The 16117-nt window shown below is 41.6% G+C and overlaps 1 protein-coding gene across 1 annotated transcript in view; it reads left to right on the top strand.

Annotated features, from left to right (window-relative positions):
• The window catches only part of RND3 (Rho family GTPase 3), a 14762-nt gene extending 601 nt beyond the window's left edge, over positions 1-14161 (top strand). Inside the window, exons 3-5 of the mRNA XM_026089013.1 lie at positions 7100-7209; positions 8608-8742; positions 12122-14161. Coding sequence (XP_025944798.1) covers positions 7100-7209; positions 8608-8742; positions 12122-12373 — 497 coding nt within the window. The 3' untranslated portion in view covers positions 12374-14161. The remainder of the gene's footprint in view (positions 1-7099; positions 7210-8607; positions 8743-12121) is intronic.
• The last annotated feature ends 1956 nt before the right edge of the window (positions 14162-16117 follow it).

The following is a 16117-nucleotide window of genomic DNA, read 5'->3' as shown; positions in this document are numbered from 1 at the left end:
GGGGGGCAGGCGCAGCCGGACCGGACCCCGCCGGTTCTGCCCCCCCCCGCGGCAGGTGCGCCCCGCGGGGGCGCCATCTTGCCCCAACCGTCGCCGCCGCCTCTGAGGTGACCGGCGACGGAGCGAGGGCTCCGAGGGAGGTTTTTTTTTGGGGGGGGGGGGTTGAACGCCTCCGCTGCCTCGGGGAGCCCGCTCTGGCCGCCACCACCCCCCCACCCCCCCAGTGGGATGTGTGCCCAGATGTGAAGGGCAGCCGCGTGGGGCAGGTAGCTGCATCTGGTTCTCATCTTTTTTTAATCTGCTAAAACACACTCTTAGTCGCATATCTGACTTCTACGAGTTGGGGAGAGGAAGGGTGTGGACAAACCCAGTGTACCCTGACAGCTCTCTAGGCGCATGCAGTAGTGGCGTGTGATTTTTTTCCCCCCTTGCTTGGCTTGAAGGGACCGTCTGAGCTGGTCCAGATGGTAGCTCCGGTTCTCCACGGGTATAAATCCTTTTCTCCCCTGGTAGAATGATAAGATGTGTTCATATAAGCTAATGTTAAATGAAGTCAGCAGTTTCTTGCAGGCTCTTTTCTTAAAACCGCAAAATACAGCACTCTTCCTTCCCCCTGGCTGAGAGGCTTTAGAGCAGCGAGAGGGCTAGGAGGTCAGCAGGCATCTCTGGTCTCCTGAGGCTGCAGCAGGAATGATCTCTTCTTGCATGCTAGCATCAGAAGAGAAGTGCTTAGGGTCTTCCTTCAGTCTTCCGATTGTGCCTTCAGTGGCCATTTCATAAAACAGCAGCTCAGATGCCTGATAGTAGATCTAATTTCCTGGGTTGTTTCACCTGTTAAGAAGACTGCAAAGGTTGAGCTTCTTTGTCTGGTCGTGGGGAGAATCTCAGACTGCAGCTCTGTAGCTAGATCTCCTGTTAAGCCTGTAGCTCCTCTAGATCCTGCAGTGCTTGGTAATCAGACCAGACTTGCTGCCGGGGGACAAGGATGTGCCCCTGAATTTCACCAACTCCAGTGCTGGAGGGAGGTGGAAATGGCCAGTGAGTCTCTGCAGTTAGAGTTGAGTGCACTGGGAGAGGTGGTTGGAGGTAGCACATGAATTGCCACTAACTCTGCAGAAGTGATGGAGGAAAAGCTGAAGGGACTTGACAGGATATGCAAGTCCTTTCTTCTTCAAGCAGGTTTATAGGTTTTGTGGCTGGCTTATGTTAATGTTGAATTTGAGCCCAGGAGTTTCTTCTAAATGTGAAACTGGCCCTCTTACTAGAAATCAAACCTGTATCCACCCTTAAAGTCTAGGATGTGAACTGGTTTTCCTTTTACTGTTCAGGAAATGATTCCAAATTCTTGCAACACTCTTACTGGGAAAAGGCAGTCTCTTTGCCCACATCTAGTATCAGCATAGTTTTAAACTGACTTTCTTTTCCTTCATCTCATGCCAAGCTAGACTTCTAGAATGTCTGACTTGTGCTTTCATCCTGATTATTGGGCTCACTGTAACAAACCATGGAGTAACATCTGAAAAATGACTAGTTCCAATTATTCTGTAAAACACATCTTTGGCTATTAAAATACAACATACTTGCAGATTGAGTCTTTGGTGCAGAGACTTGGAATCTGTGTATAAAAGAAATGACAGGCTGGAGACACCCTCATATGAAATATTCTGTAGCATTTCAAAAGATGGGTGACACTGGAAGAAGAAACACCTGCCAGTCTTTGCATGTGTGTAGTACTTTGAGGCCCCTCGTGGAACTAACAGAAAACTTGACTGAGTTAGAGGCTTGAGATCAAGAGGCTAATTTGTCTGCCATCTGAAACTAGAAGAGGAAATGTTTGAAAGATCAAATGCTTGGTCTTGCATAAAGTGGTGTTGAACAGCAGTTCCTCTGGCTGTGGGACTGTGCAGATCAAGTGTCTCTTTGTAAACAGCAGTTCCCATTGACTGTAAGAAGAAATGTTGCAACAAACCTATGAACTAGGTATAAAACGCATCACCAGATAAGAGACAACAGCAGGTAGTGTTTTAGCGTTATCTTAAATTCTTACTAATACATTTTTTACAGATCTGTCCTAGTCTTCTGTTGAATTAGAGTAAATGTCTTAATGACTTTAAAAGCAGGAAGAGGTCTAACTAAAGTCAGAATAAGACTTAACTGCCAAATACTAATGGAAGTTAATGTCCACTGCAACATAGGGAGACAGTGGCCATGTCACTTGGGATACTTCTTTATCTCCTAAAATAAAAAGATGCTGTTTAGCCAAGTTTGGTTGCAAGATACTGCAGATACCTCAAGATGACTTAAGCAGTCTTTAGAAAATAGTTGAAGAGGGTTTAAAAATTGATGCTACTTTCTAACAGCAAGCATGCATTGAGCTACCTTGCTAATTAGTCGATATGTTAAGTAAATGCCAGTTTTCCCACTGAATCTTTATTGATGGGAAGATACTGCCATTTTGAGGAAACGAGGAAAAAATTAAAAGCCTTGGTAAAAGTCTTGCATCAGGGTGGAAACAAGCCCCACTGCTATCATGACTTTGGTTTACCTATAAAATAATTGCTTGTATAATAATAATGTGGTGTTTACTAGAGGACTTTCAACTACATGATGCCCTATGTTTTGTAGTTATCTTTATAGAAGCTCTTAAAGCTAGCTGTAAGCTTGTTGGGAAGTTTCTGTTGTATATCTTGGGTAAATCCCCCAAAATATGGGACAAGACATAAGAGTGGAATAGGAAGATTAGTACTAGTAAATACTTGGATAATATCTAGTTCTGCAAGTCATTATAAGGGTTTAAATTAGCCACAGCACTAAGGACAGCACTTGCCAATTTGAATTTCAATTGTTTTTTTGGACTACCAATCCTTTTCAAAGCAGGAATGTCTGGTTGCAATAACTCCATTATAAATTATCCCACTCTGTGGTAATACAGAATGGCAGTCTTCAGCTGTTTAGCAGCTGTATATTTATTTTGTTAGGTAGAATACTTGAAAGAAACTTCTTGAGGCTAAAGAAGCTTCATGTGATTTCATGGACACCATGAGGAATACTTAATATATATTAGAAATCTTTAAGTCTATGAAGATACACATGGTTTAACATGCGTTTACCAAGTTTTTGCCCTATTCTGTTAGAAGTGACTACTTTTTTGATAGTCATCCATGTTACTAGCTCAACAAAGGCTGGGGCACAAATTAAATGCTGTTAACTAACTAGATAGACATCTGTCAGTATATTTCAGGGGTTTTACTGGTCAAACTGTGGACATTGTACTGGATACTCTAATAAAATCTCAACAGGGCCAGGAATACTTGAGTGCTGCTGGGGATTAGCATATAATTAAATCCAGAAGGGCCTTAGAGCTTTAAACCAAATTAGCTTTACTGTGATTTGAATGCACACAGTGTGTTCAGTGTCTATACAAAAATGTAGTGTTAATTACAAAGTTCTTACTGAAATATCTTTCAGAAAATATCTGTAACAAAAGAATTTAAGTTACTATTTTTTAGTTCTCTGACAGTAAGCATCATAAGGAAAATGACAATTTTTATTGTTGCCTTTAAGCTTGCTTACAAGTTGGTTATGTTGAGTCAGTGGTGACTTTTTTCCTTGATAATATAATGGTAACTAATCTTCAGTTTCTCTTCCTTTGGGGGCAGAGAAAAATTAGGATTGACAACTGAATGTCAGATGACCTACTGGTAGTCCTATTTGAGGTCTACAAATATAAATGTAGAAAATGCTATGAATATTGTAATGCTTCTGTGTTTGGAGATGGCACACTATGCTACTTAGTAGACAAATAACCAAGAGGAGTTTGGAAAGGGGAAGGCCATCAACAGTGAATCAGCTACTTGAAGCTGCCATTGCAGTATTTGGTGTACTTTCTATGTAGCTGATAACTAGTAAGCCCATTGGGAGTGAGATAATACTGCTGCTTGTCTGTTGTGCATCCAGTTGACTGGAGTCCGGAAGGCTCCAAACGCTAATATCTGGCTGCTTGGTGTGGTGTGAGCAGTTCAGTGCAGGGAGGAGCTGCCTGGGTTCAGCTCATGTGGGATGTGGGGCTGAGTCACCTCTTCTGGGGTGGCTCATGGTGGCTTTGAGACTTGCAGGCAAAGAGAGCTTCAGTGCTCAAGGATCTAGTGGCTTCAAGTAATACTAAGCCAGCAAAGAAAAGCTTAGCTTTAACTATGAATAATTCTGCTGTTTAATAAACCAGCAACACTTCAAGCTTAAGCTTTGGTCCTCTCTATTCCAGAGCCAAGCATAATTCTGAGCAGGGCTTCTAATTCACTTTAGAAGCTGAACTTCTTACATTTCACTCTGTGTAGAAACAGGGGACTTGGGGGTAGACCACTATTAAAATGCTTGGCTTATTAGGCCTAAATTATTTAAACTGCCAGGCAAATAAGAAATTTGAGGCAATTAGAATGTTTCCACACAGAATAGGATGGACTGCATTATCATCCAATTCCTTGGTAAAACAGAAAAATGACTCAAGTTGTCTCTGGCAAAAATGCATTTGATTCTGTTCATACAAGATAAAACAAATAGGCTTATTTTTTCAGGCATACCATAGCTGTAGCTGTGCATTCTCCTCATGTTCTTGTGGGCTGGCATGGCTTCAAATCTGCAGGCTCACTTGAGAGACTGAACAGTCTTACTGGGCTGTGTTCACATTGTCTGTTTAGACTTGAGTCTCATTCCTAAGATTCCTAGGTTCTGAGGATTTCTCTGGGTAAAATAATGAAATGCCATATTGAACGGACTCAGAGTAAAGTCTGTAGCTGCTCTTTATTTGTGCAACAATAAAGCTGGTTGCTGCTGTTGAATGTGACTGGGGAATATACCTTTTGTTGAGCATGTAGGCAGAGTACTTTAAATGACACTGCCCAGAAGAAAATAAAGTGTACTTTTATATGTCGTCCTCCTAGTGTTCAGCATTTTTAATATGAGAGGTTTGGAAAGAAAATCTAAAAACCATCAAAACAAACACAGCTACAGCTGAACAGTAAGCGGAGCCTAGGCTGAAGCTGGTGACTGTATGTATACATAAACACACGCTGATGGACATATATGGTGTGTTGTGTCCTTGAAGACTGGTGAGTGAGAAGTTAGGTATGTGTCTAAGGAATTAGTTTCTGGGTGAGGCTTTGAGACTCCTTTTTTGTGAGCAACTATTTGGCCTAACAATAATGATCTTCAAGACAAGGAGCTAATCCTGCCCTTACTTGCCTGAGCATCACAAGGCAGCGGTGGTGCTCAGACCAGCTGGAGCACAGAACGAGTGCTTGGGCTGGAGCTGTCCTTGCGCAGAGCAGTATGGGTGGCTGGTTAATGGGCACCCTCCTCGGCAATTTATCTGCCACGGGCTAGTAACTTGGCCCTGGGGCTCTAAGTGTAATAATAGTGCTGGAGATAAACATGCTCTCACTAAATTATTCTCCAGTTATTGACTGTAACTGCAAGTAGAGCTTGGCCCAGAAGACTGAATATTCTACTCATCAGGTCAGCTTGCTTAGATGTCTTCCTAATGTGCCATTTACTGTTGAAGACAGCTAACAGTTTCTGAAAAGCAATTTTTGAAAGTTGCCTCTGTTAGACTGACATTATTTATGAAGATGAGCGTTTGAATAAAATAGCCTTGTTCGACAAACTACCTTCTGCTACCTAGTTTGGTAATGCTTCATTCCCCATGTGTTACTCTTCACTTCAAAAACAACATTCCTGGGATTCTTTACTCCTTCCTCCTAGCATAAGCTGCCCAACTGAAGTCATCTGTGATGCATTCACACCATTCCCCCTCTGCTTTGTGTAACAGCATGAGCTGTCTGTCAGTTAAAAACTTGAGGAATTTCTCCAATCCGGTTAATAATCTGTTTAGCCTCAGACAATTAGTTTTAGGTAGTTTGAAGAAAATTGGTGATATAATTAGATGATAACCCTGAAACTCATGTCTGATTTTTTGAAAGCTGTGTTCTTGTTACTTATAATGTATGCTATATTTTAGGTCCCTTCTGATTGAGGAATGAGAAATGTGTTTTACTTGGAAAGTAAAACTTAACCAGCATTCAGTTTGGCCTGAAACCTGTTATGTGATGGGAACCCTTTATAAAAAGGAAAAGTTTTCCCTAAACTCATTCTCAGAATTCAACAGGTGATAGAAATGAGATCTGAGTCTGCAGACATTGGTGTAACTCTGCACTTTGCAGAAAACCAGCATACCTCCTGACAGTGCTGGAAGTAAGATATGCACAAAGCAATGCTTGCATTCCATCAGATAAAACTAACTTGTGATCTTTCATTGATCAAAAGTTGCTTTATGGGCTAAATGTGAAAGTTTACTGCAAGCATGTACGTTGGTGTACAAACTAATCTTTGTTATAGGTATGCTCACTCAGGTATGCCTGCAGGATTGGAATCCTTTTCTGTCAGTGCTGGAAAGTGCCTTAATTCTAACCAGAGTCTTCTGAAAATTGCCAGTAGCCATGACAACTGAAGATGCTTTTTGCACTTGGAACTTGTGTTTTAAATATTAGAAAAATCACTGATTTATTTCAGAACTCAGTCTACAGAAATATTAAGATGTTTTCCCTTAAAGAAATTGTCTAACTTCTGAGACTGGCCTATTTCTGTACTCATCAAATTATTTGCCTGCTATTAAACATTTTCAGAGAAAGTGCAATTAAAGTCAAAACTTTGACAAATTTATTTTTGAAGAAGCTTGGGGGGGGTAAGATTTCTTTTTTCTCAAGTCAAATTTCTGCAGAGTAATACTGGGACTTGCACCTGCTCTGACCTGATTTCCCTTTCCTGGTTATTGGGGAGCATCACAAGCTTTCAGTGGGAGATGAATCCCTAGGGTGCCATCCCTCTTAACTACTTATGAGAGCAGTTCATTTTGTATGCAAGAAACAAAAGTGGGGAAGTGAGCAACTGAAATAATATTTTGGGAATACTGAGTATATTGAAGAAAAGATGGTAGCTGGCTGCTGTTAAAGAGCTTCACTGAAACCTTTATTAAACTTTCTGAATAAAACTTGAATGACTGTAGAAAAGTTAAACATAAAACTGATAATGTTTTGTTTCCCTGCAGGGTCCCCTTACTATGACAATGTCCGTCCACTCTCTTACCCAGATTCTGACGCCGTCTTGATTTGTTTTGACATTAGTCGTCCAGAAACTCTTGACAGTGTGCTAAAAAAGGCAAGTGCTTGAGAAACATTTGAGTACAGATCTGTTTATAAGTAGCCTGCCTCTAAAACTCTGAAGAGTGGTGCTGTTTCCTGCACTGAAAACCTCAGTCTGTTTGTTTTTGCTCTCTTAATAGAACCAGTCCAGACTGTTTAGCACTGCTAGAACACAAGCTCTTCGTTTGAAAGGAATGAAAGTTAATTGAAAACAAAAAAAATGCCTAATACAAGCTCTAGGCGTGAAGTAAAACTGTCATTCCTCTGCCCTTAAACACCAATGAGTAGTTAAGGATAATGTAATATACCAGGCTGGATGCAGCAAGAAGCTGTCTCTAAAGCTATATTCATCTAACAGAACTGAAAAGCTTCATCTTTCAAAGATGTAGTTAACTTATCTGCTAAGTGTTTAGACCTATGCCATGACTTTGTTATTCCTCAGCCTTAAGTTAGGAGCCAGTAGCAAATGATGCCGGAAGACATCAAGAAGACCTAACAATAGCCTAGAAGTGTAAACCCACACCAAGCCTGACTTTTTTCAGAAGCTCAGTGATTCAGGAGTCAGTACTTGATTCTCAGCTGAGTTAAAACACTCTAGTTGGAGAGTCAAGCTCTGTGTTCACAGGGTAATCTTGCTCTCCTTGGTCACTGGGCATGACTCAAACTCTGCAGTGTTGCCTTTAAGGTGTAATGACCTGAGATTCCTTTTTCCTGTGATTCCTGATTCAGTGGCAATAAAGTAGCATGCAGTGCTCTAAATAGTTTACAGAAAATACTAAAGATTATCCTCTCAACTACTTATGCCAACAAGTCTTTAGAAGCTAAGTTAGCCTGTAGAGTTGTTGCCTTTCTAGTTCTCACAATAATCCTGTATGTGTGGGGATATAAATGTATAAATAAGTACAAAGAGTATATCACAAATTCTGTTTGAATGGCTTATTACTGAGATAACCACACCTGAACACTTCACAGGTTAATGTATTTTTACGTGTTAGAATGTAGCTGAGAGCCAATACATAGCAATACTTTGTCGTACCAGGCATGTTTCCATAGCTCAGTTTTGAGGAACTGGTGAATGTAATGACACCAGCTTCCTTTACTTCCTGTCTGTATATGGCTATGGTGAGTTGTTCGCTGCCTGTGGGGAGTGACGTACCTGCAAGTCTTAATGTTTACATACATGAGTAATCTCATTCATTCTCTTTTGATTAGTAAGTTAGTAGAACTAATGAGTGTATAGGATTGTGAGAGTCTGAGCTTAACTTTAAACTAAACATTCATTGGTTGTGTAAAACTTAAAGTATTTCCACATAAAATTGCATGACTTATCCAAATTCCTCCTGTTTCCATTGCTTTCTCTAATAAATCTAAACATTTAATGATTCCAGTATAGTAACAAGCTAAAATTTTACAGTGGAAAGGTGAAATCCAGGAGTTTTGCCCTAACACCAAAATGCTTTTGGTCGGTTGCAAGTCGGATCTGCGCACGGATGTGAGCACACTAGTAGAACTTTCCAATCACAGGCAGACACCAGTGTCCTACGATCAGGTAAGTGTTGTTGCCTGCTGTACTGGGGGGTGGAGGGTAAAACTGCCTTCTGTCATTGCATTCATCTTGAACACCATCTCCCTCCCTTTTAGCATGGATGCATCTAAGATGACAAATAACACATTACCTAGTAGTTGTTGGAGGTGATCTTGAAAGCTATGATGAGTAAAGGCAAAGCCTGCTTGTTGGCTGGATGCAGTAAAAAATCATGTAGTCACACAGTGTGCTTTAAGCATCATAAGTTTCTGTGATGATTGAAGCCTCATTGGTTGCAGAGAGCCTTTAAGTGAACTGGATGGAAACTTAAGTTACCACTTCTCTGAAACTGCAGAGAAGCTAAAATGATAACTGAGGTGTGACATTTCCCAATCGTTTACTAGTTACCAAACATAAACTGAAGACAAATTTTCATGTCATACATGCAACTTTAGCATGCTGACAAGTACTGTATATAATCAACTCCTTAAAATCCTGTTCTTGAAAATACCTTCTCATATCACTTTGCTGCCACCTTCAGAGGGAGCTAATCCAATAAGCTTCCTCGGTCCTAGCAGAAGTCCTGCTGCTGGGGAAGTGAAGGTTGGAGCCAGACATTTGGGGGTGGGGGTAGGGCATTGGGAAAGGAGAATAAAGAAACTGAGGTGAAAGGGAAAGGAATCAAGCCATTGGAGGACAGGAGATAGAGGAAAACTAGGATCCAGAGAAACTTCCCCTTATTACTCACAAGTATATCCTGCATTGCAGCTGAATCACAGTGGTGGTTTCAGATATCCTGCAGGGTATAAGAGTGAAAATGATAGCTGCATAAGTAATTTGAGCTAGTGTGCATATCCTACACTATCAAACAGGTTTTGATGTCTTATGCCAAAGCCTCAGGTTTTTCAACCTAACAGCTCTTAACACGCAACTACTAATAATACAGCCTCCTACAGCATGTTTAAAATTAAAAATGCTGAGATGCTATAAACTTGAGTATCTTAATTAAAATATAACATAGGCTGTTTTACTGTGATGGCTTATGCTGATTTCATTAACTTTTTTGCTGTGCTTAACTTGGTAAATGTGCATCTCCAATTTGAGATGATACTCTTTGAAGCTAAAATACCATTTTTTACCAGAATGTTAAAGATCTCAGAAGCTTCCTTTAAATCCTGCTTATTGCAGAAGATGCAGTCTTGATTATATGAAAGTGGTGGCTTATACTGATGTGTTTTCATGTTCAGCCTTGGAGCTGCAATTTTCCATACTATTTTGGTGGAGAAATATTAGACCTTTGGAAATCTAAAGAGAAATCCTGTCTGCCATTTGACATACCCAATCTGAAGTTCATATGTTAAACTCTTCCTTTTTTTTGCAGTACTTCAGTGACATGACTAAATCTGACTCTTCTCCATAAATAATGATTAAAAGTCCACCAACAAATGTTTTCTGACACTTGGAATTGGAGGCTCACATCTCCTGTCACAGCTTAGCCTGTACTCCTTAGGACCAGGAGTCGGGTGGAGACAAAGGACTAGGAACCTATTACATACACCAATTGGCTAAACAGCAAAGGAAAAACTGTACGTGATACAGTGAGGGCCCTACTTCCACAAACTTGCACAACTTTATTTGCACTTGACATAAAATGAAAGCTTGGTGAGCAGTGGTTCTATGTTCTTGCTGTTGCTAATGCCCAGCAGTAGTGTAAAACAACCCAATGATCTTGTGTGCTAATTCTAGAGAAGGCTGCTTCACTGCAGAATTTAGCAGTAGGGCTTTAAAGGGGTTAGTCTCCCTGATCTCATTTGCTTAATTACATAGTCTGGCATGAAAGCTAAATGCCAAAGCTATTGGAAGTTAATGGGGAAAAAATTGAGTTCACATTGTAATTTATAAAACTTATGATTTAATGTGGTTTTAAAGTTCCCATAACTCTTCCTTCGTCTTCCTGACTGATTGTATCAAGTCTGTTCTGATATTAAAATGCATCACTGCTGTGAGAAGTGGTTGGGGAAGAAAAGTGATTTTTCCCCATATACTTTCTCAAGATTTTCCATGCAAGTCTTCTGGGGTCAAGACGTACAATTTACTCTTCTATATTCCCTTGCCTTGCTAAGTCAACATGGGATCAGACTTCAGGGGTTTTCCCATTTCATTTAATTTCATGAGGAAGTACTGGAGGATAAACTCAGTTCTTGGTGACACCCTGTCTCCAGGTATGCTAGCTAGTTTCCAGTCAGCTGCACCCGAGTAAACACTTCAGACTCACTAACATGTAGGTTTAGCTCAGAAGTTAAGGTGTTCAAGTGAGGAGGGCTTGGTCCTAGAAACCAGCACTGATTTGTCAGTGGGTCATGCTTACTCTTGATAAGAAGGTGACTGCTGCCTGCATCACTGCAGTGCAAACAGTGCATAATGGAGACACGTGGTCCGAATAGATAAGTGCCATCAGCCTGGCTGTTACAGCTGGGAGTAAAGGGGAGCGGTTGGGGTGACTTCAGTGCTCTGTTTGTCTGTCTCATGTATGTGGCCGCATGAGGAGCGGCCCATCAAGACTGGTTGGATTTAGTAACTCACTAGGAAGGCTTCTGTACTTCTGTCCCTCAGAAATAAAAGTCCATTAAAATGATTCCTTTTTTCTCCAAACAATGCTGTATCATCTTCCTGTAGTAAAACCCACCACAGGATACTGAAGTGTTGTCATCTGTCAAAGTAGCTTGATATTTTTTCTTGTACTGCTGGAACAAATATCTCTATTTTGATTTCTAATGCACTTAAAATTGCAAAAGAAGGGCTTGGGTAACCACTGTCCATTTCTCCCCTTCCCCTAAGAGCAAGTTTGAGTGACTGGCCCAGAAACCCAAAACACTATTTTCCTTATAAATCCCCCTCTTCCCCTCCACCCCCCCCCCCCNAATGTAACAAGGACTTATCTTGCATGCTCTGCTCCAGGACAAAGGCGCATTGACTAGCCTGTAAGGGAGTCAAAATACCCTTTCTCTCTGGAAATACCGGGCTGAAAGCTGCCAAATTCATGCCTTTTGCAGTGAGCACATGCTTCACCAGTGCAAGTAAGACATAAGAGTGTCATTGGAGAAAGGCCCTACTAAATATTCTTCAGGGTTTCTGCAGCTATTTGCAGATCATTAAGCTTATTGTCTCTCTTTAAAATGGTATTTTCCCTCATGGGAAATAATGCCTGAATATTTGTATAATACATTTTGGAACCAAAGCTCTGTTTATTTTGTGAAATGAGTTGCTGGCTGTCGCAGTGATGTTTTAGCTTTGGTTTTCTCAAAACATCGTGTATGGAAAACAGTGCTGAAGAGTAGTTCTGGGGTTTGTTTTGGCTCCGTATGGAAGCTTGGTACTGATTGTGTGTTCTTTTTTCCCTTAGGGTGCAAATATGGCCAAACAGATTGGAGCAGCAACGTATATTGAGTGCTCAGCCTTACAGTCAGAAAACAGTGTCAGAGACATTTTTCATGTTGCCACCTTGGCATGCGTGAATAAAACAAATAAAAACGTTAAGCGAAATAAATCGCAGAGGGCAACGAAGCGAATTTCACACATGCCTGGCAGGCCAGAACTTTCTACAGTGGCTACAGATTTGCGAAAGGACAAAGCAAAGAGCTGCACTGTGATGTGAAGGACCTAGATTACCTTAAGAAGGAGGAAGAGTGTTCGGGGGAGGTGAAGGCTCAATGAAGTACACAGCCACATGGTATATAATGAGGGCTTACGCCAGTGCTTTAAAGGAAACTCTTCACCTGTTGTGTGAGACTGTACTTAGGAACTGAGCATGTAGACCAAGCAGTGAGAAGAAATGGCTCTAAATGAGGTGGCATCAAGAAATGTTACATGGAAGAAAATGCCAAAAAAAGGAAAATATTTGAATGTGCTAAGAAAAGAGAGGGTGAATGGAGAAATAGCACCACAAAGAAGAGAGATGTCCTTGACAGTGCTTGTTTGTTTTGTTAATGCTCTGCTCCAGGATGCTACCAGTTTGATTTCAATAAAATAATACTTTAGCTTTTTTTTTAAACAGACTTTATTAATATGCCCTCCTCATTAGGAAGCTATCCCTGTGACTTATAGTTGGTTCTCCAAAGGATATGATATAATTTTCTAGTAGCTCATCGTTAAAATGGAAATTATACGAAGGCCCGTGGGTCACCTAGAGGAAAACACTGTATGTGAGAAGTTTGGAGTTTGTCTGGCTGAGATGGCAGCATTTTCTAAACTTGAGCAAGTTGGTGAAGATGATGATTGTTTGAGACTTCCCGGTATTACAGGTGCCCTCGCTGCAGGTCAGATTGGCACGTGGGGACAAGCTACCTGCCTGTTACAGGACTCTTGACTTTCCATTCCTCTTTGTGATTGTAATTTAAAATGGAAATGATCTCAAGTTCTGGTGTGCTGTATGGGTGTGTCACTGTAGGTTCAGCTATGAAATGAAATGAAAGGTGCTAAAGAGCTACGATTACAAATGATGCTTAGTTTTAAAAAGTAATTCATTAAGCCTTACTGCCCATCTGGGGAAGCCCTGAGACTCCTCTGCCTCTATTAGGCCTTGAAGAGCCCAGCGGTTCCCAAGATCTAGCCCTCTGAAAATGCTATGGGGAAGTGCTACTCTGTCATATGGTTCTCTGCAATTATGTTTAAACAAAACCAAGAATCTGCAAATGAGCCAGCAGAGCCAGATCAGCTTGTATGCAATGCGCTCTCATATGAATATTTGGGGCAACCGTCTCTTATTACAGATTTCATTTGCTCCCAGTGAACACTGAGGAAATGGAGTCTGCAGAACTGTGACGCCTTAAGGGGTCCCCAGTGGAAACTGGATACTGCCTTTAGTCTTTAAGACTAATATATACATATCCAGACAACGATCGTTAAGCATAACTCCAGTGAACCAGATGAGTCAAATTCTTTTTAGCTTACTGATTGCTATTGTTAAATAAATCAGCCTTTAAAATAGTCTGCAACTGTTTACTGACCAGCATCACTTCATGGCTTCTCTCAAAGAAAGGATACTGTAAGCTCGAACCAGTGTGGCTATAGCTTGTTGAGAACAAGCATTGTTTCCAATGATAATGCTTCATTTTTGAAGTATTAAAGCTGTGTTCCTGTTGACTTGTGCAAAGGTAAAGGATTACCATAGTTAATACTCAGCTCCATGTGTTCCCAGCACTTTGTTTCATCCGCTAAAAGAAGAAAAAACCTATTCCAGTTATTTCCCACAAAAAGACATTTTTACCACCATTAATAAGCTTTTGGCTGATGCAACCATGCGCTTAGGGCAGTATTACAAAATAGCTGGTAAGTGCTTTCTGTATTTAAATATTGTGAAAATAAAATAAGTTATAACTGTTATAAAACAGGACATCCATTACTTTTTTTTATTGTTGAAGTCACTTTGTATGTTTGGTTAATGTTTCTGCAGTATTTATTAAAATACCTTTTTTTTCTTTGAATAAAAAAAAAGTAATTGACCTGTAGTGTAAATGGCCTTTGTGCGTTAGTTCTTTGTTACTTGTGTGTGTTTTGTGGACGTAATTGTACAGAACCATAGGCCAGGCTTAGCCTGGAATTTGAATGTGATTTGAATAGAAAATCAGCCTCACTGGCTCCTGCAAAAGCGTTTTGGTTTTTCTGCCATTTATAAAAGTATGCGGTGTGGCGGGCTTATCTGAGCTGCATTTCCCCCAAATTACAGAGGCTGGAGAAACCGGAGCAAGCAAACAAGTGAATTGTGGCTTTCTGTAGCCTCCAAAGCGTCGAATGCTGCTTTTTGAAAGGTCTCGCAGACATTGTTCCTGTGGGCCGTTCTTTACTGCTCTGCGAATCAAGCAAAGGCAGGCTTTTCTCACCGGCAGCCGGGCAGATTTTCTGCCGTCGTGTGACATAACGGTTGCTAGGACTCTTGAGAGAGGAGTCCCAATATGTGAGCGCTCTGTTGCCTACTTCAGGCTCCCGGGGGGCCTCGAGGATGAGATCCTGGCCGCAGCCAGCGTGCTCCTGCCCAGCGAAATCGGGGCAAGATCGGGTTTGCTGAGGCATGCGTGTTTGCTCTGTGTTTCTGAAGTCCTTATCAAGTCCTGGCAGCTGCTTATCTTGCTGATGCTTGTAATTGCCCTGTGTTGTGGCACCTGATGATCCTTTTCCATTTCTGATGGTAATCAAAGGAGTTTTTGTTCCCTCTGCTCGTGTGTGCCATAATTATATCAGTGACTAATTTTCTGCCTAAGAAGGCAGCCCTTATTTGTAAGGCGGTGCGCTGGTTCGTGTATGAAATGTCACTCAGAGGTGAAGTGGTCTTTCAGCGATCCACAGATTCCCGAGGACCACTGTCATCTGCTCAGCCTTGAAGCACGGGCCCTCCATCAGTTCCTCGTGGATCGGGAGATGATCTTCTGTGAACGTGTGCAGCTGCGATTTAAAAATTCCTCTTGTGAGACCAAGCACCGAGGCTTGGGGTATTTTGCCAATGGGTAATCATCGTTACACCTAAAAGCTGCATCGTATTTGTAGTCTGCGCTTGTCTTGTTCCAGCCTCCAGTCTTTTCGTCTTGCTGTGTATTTGTTAGATTGACATGTTCTTTATTATTACATTTAAAATACCCCTTGTAGGTAATTACAGTCTATAATTAAGTCGCCCCTTCACTTTCCCTTTGTTAAACTAAACAGACCGAATCCTTTGTCAATAATTTTGTGAGCCTTGCTATGAGGAATGTTTTTCAATGCATATTTATTTAATCATCCGTGTGGCTTGCTTCTCTGTGCTCTCCTCCCGTTTTTGCGCCTCTCTCTGAATCACAGACGCTAGAGCTGGACACAGTATTCTTGCAGTAGTTATGCCCCGTAACCTTTCTGCTAGTGGCACCGGGCTGTTTCTGCATCCGAGCCAACCCGTACCGCTTCGGGCCGCAGCGGCTCGGCGGGAGCTCCCCCACGGCACGCGCCTCGGGTCCGCTCTGCGCGAGGCACGGCGCTGACCCATGGGAGCCGCTCCGTGCTCCTTTCCCTGGCGTTTGCCTGTCACGCGCAGGCGGGCTTTGCTCGCGCTGGCTGAGCAGTATGGTGACGCTTACTCTCCATTGCTTACTCCCCTCCCATTTTTTTTGTAAATCCTGCTGTTTTTTTTTTAATCCCCTGATTTAATGTTTTCTGGATTTTGGTAAAATCGCGAAGCAGTTTAGGACTAAGAAATGATCTCTCTGGAACCTCACTAGAAGCATACCTTCCTGGTGGTGATCCCACGGTCACATTTTACTGTTGAGATCTCTCCAAGTTCTTGAGTAATTTTTGATCCTTTTGAACGCGTGCGCAGTCTTGATTTCCTATCGTTCCTGCTCCACGCTGTGTGGTCACAAGTCAAATGGCTTCGATT

The sequence above is a fragment of the Apteryx rowi genome, unplaced genomic scaffold (assembly GCF_003343035.1).
Source record: "Apteryx rowi isolate R43461 unplaced genomic scaffold, aptRow1 scaffold_8, whole genome shotgun sequence".
Lineage (NCBI taxonomy): Eukaryota > Metazoa > Chordata > Aves > Apterygiformes > Apterygidae > Apteryx > Apteryx rowi.
The sequence above is the reverse complement of the archived record's forward strand: the minus strand, read 5'-3'. Positions and strand labels throughout refer to the sequence as shown.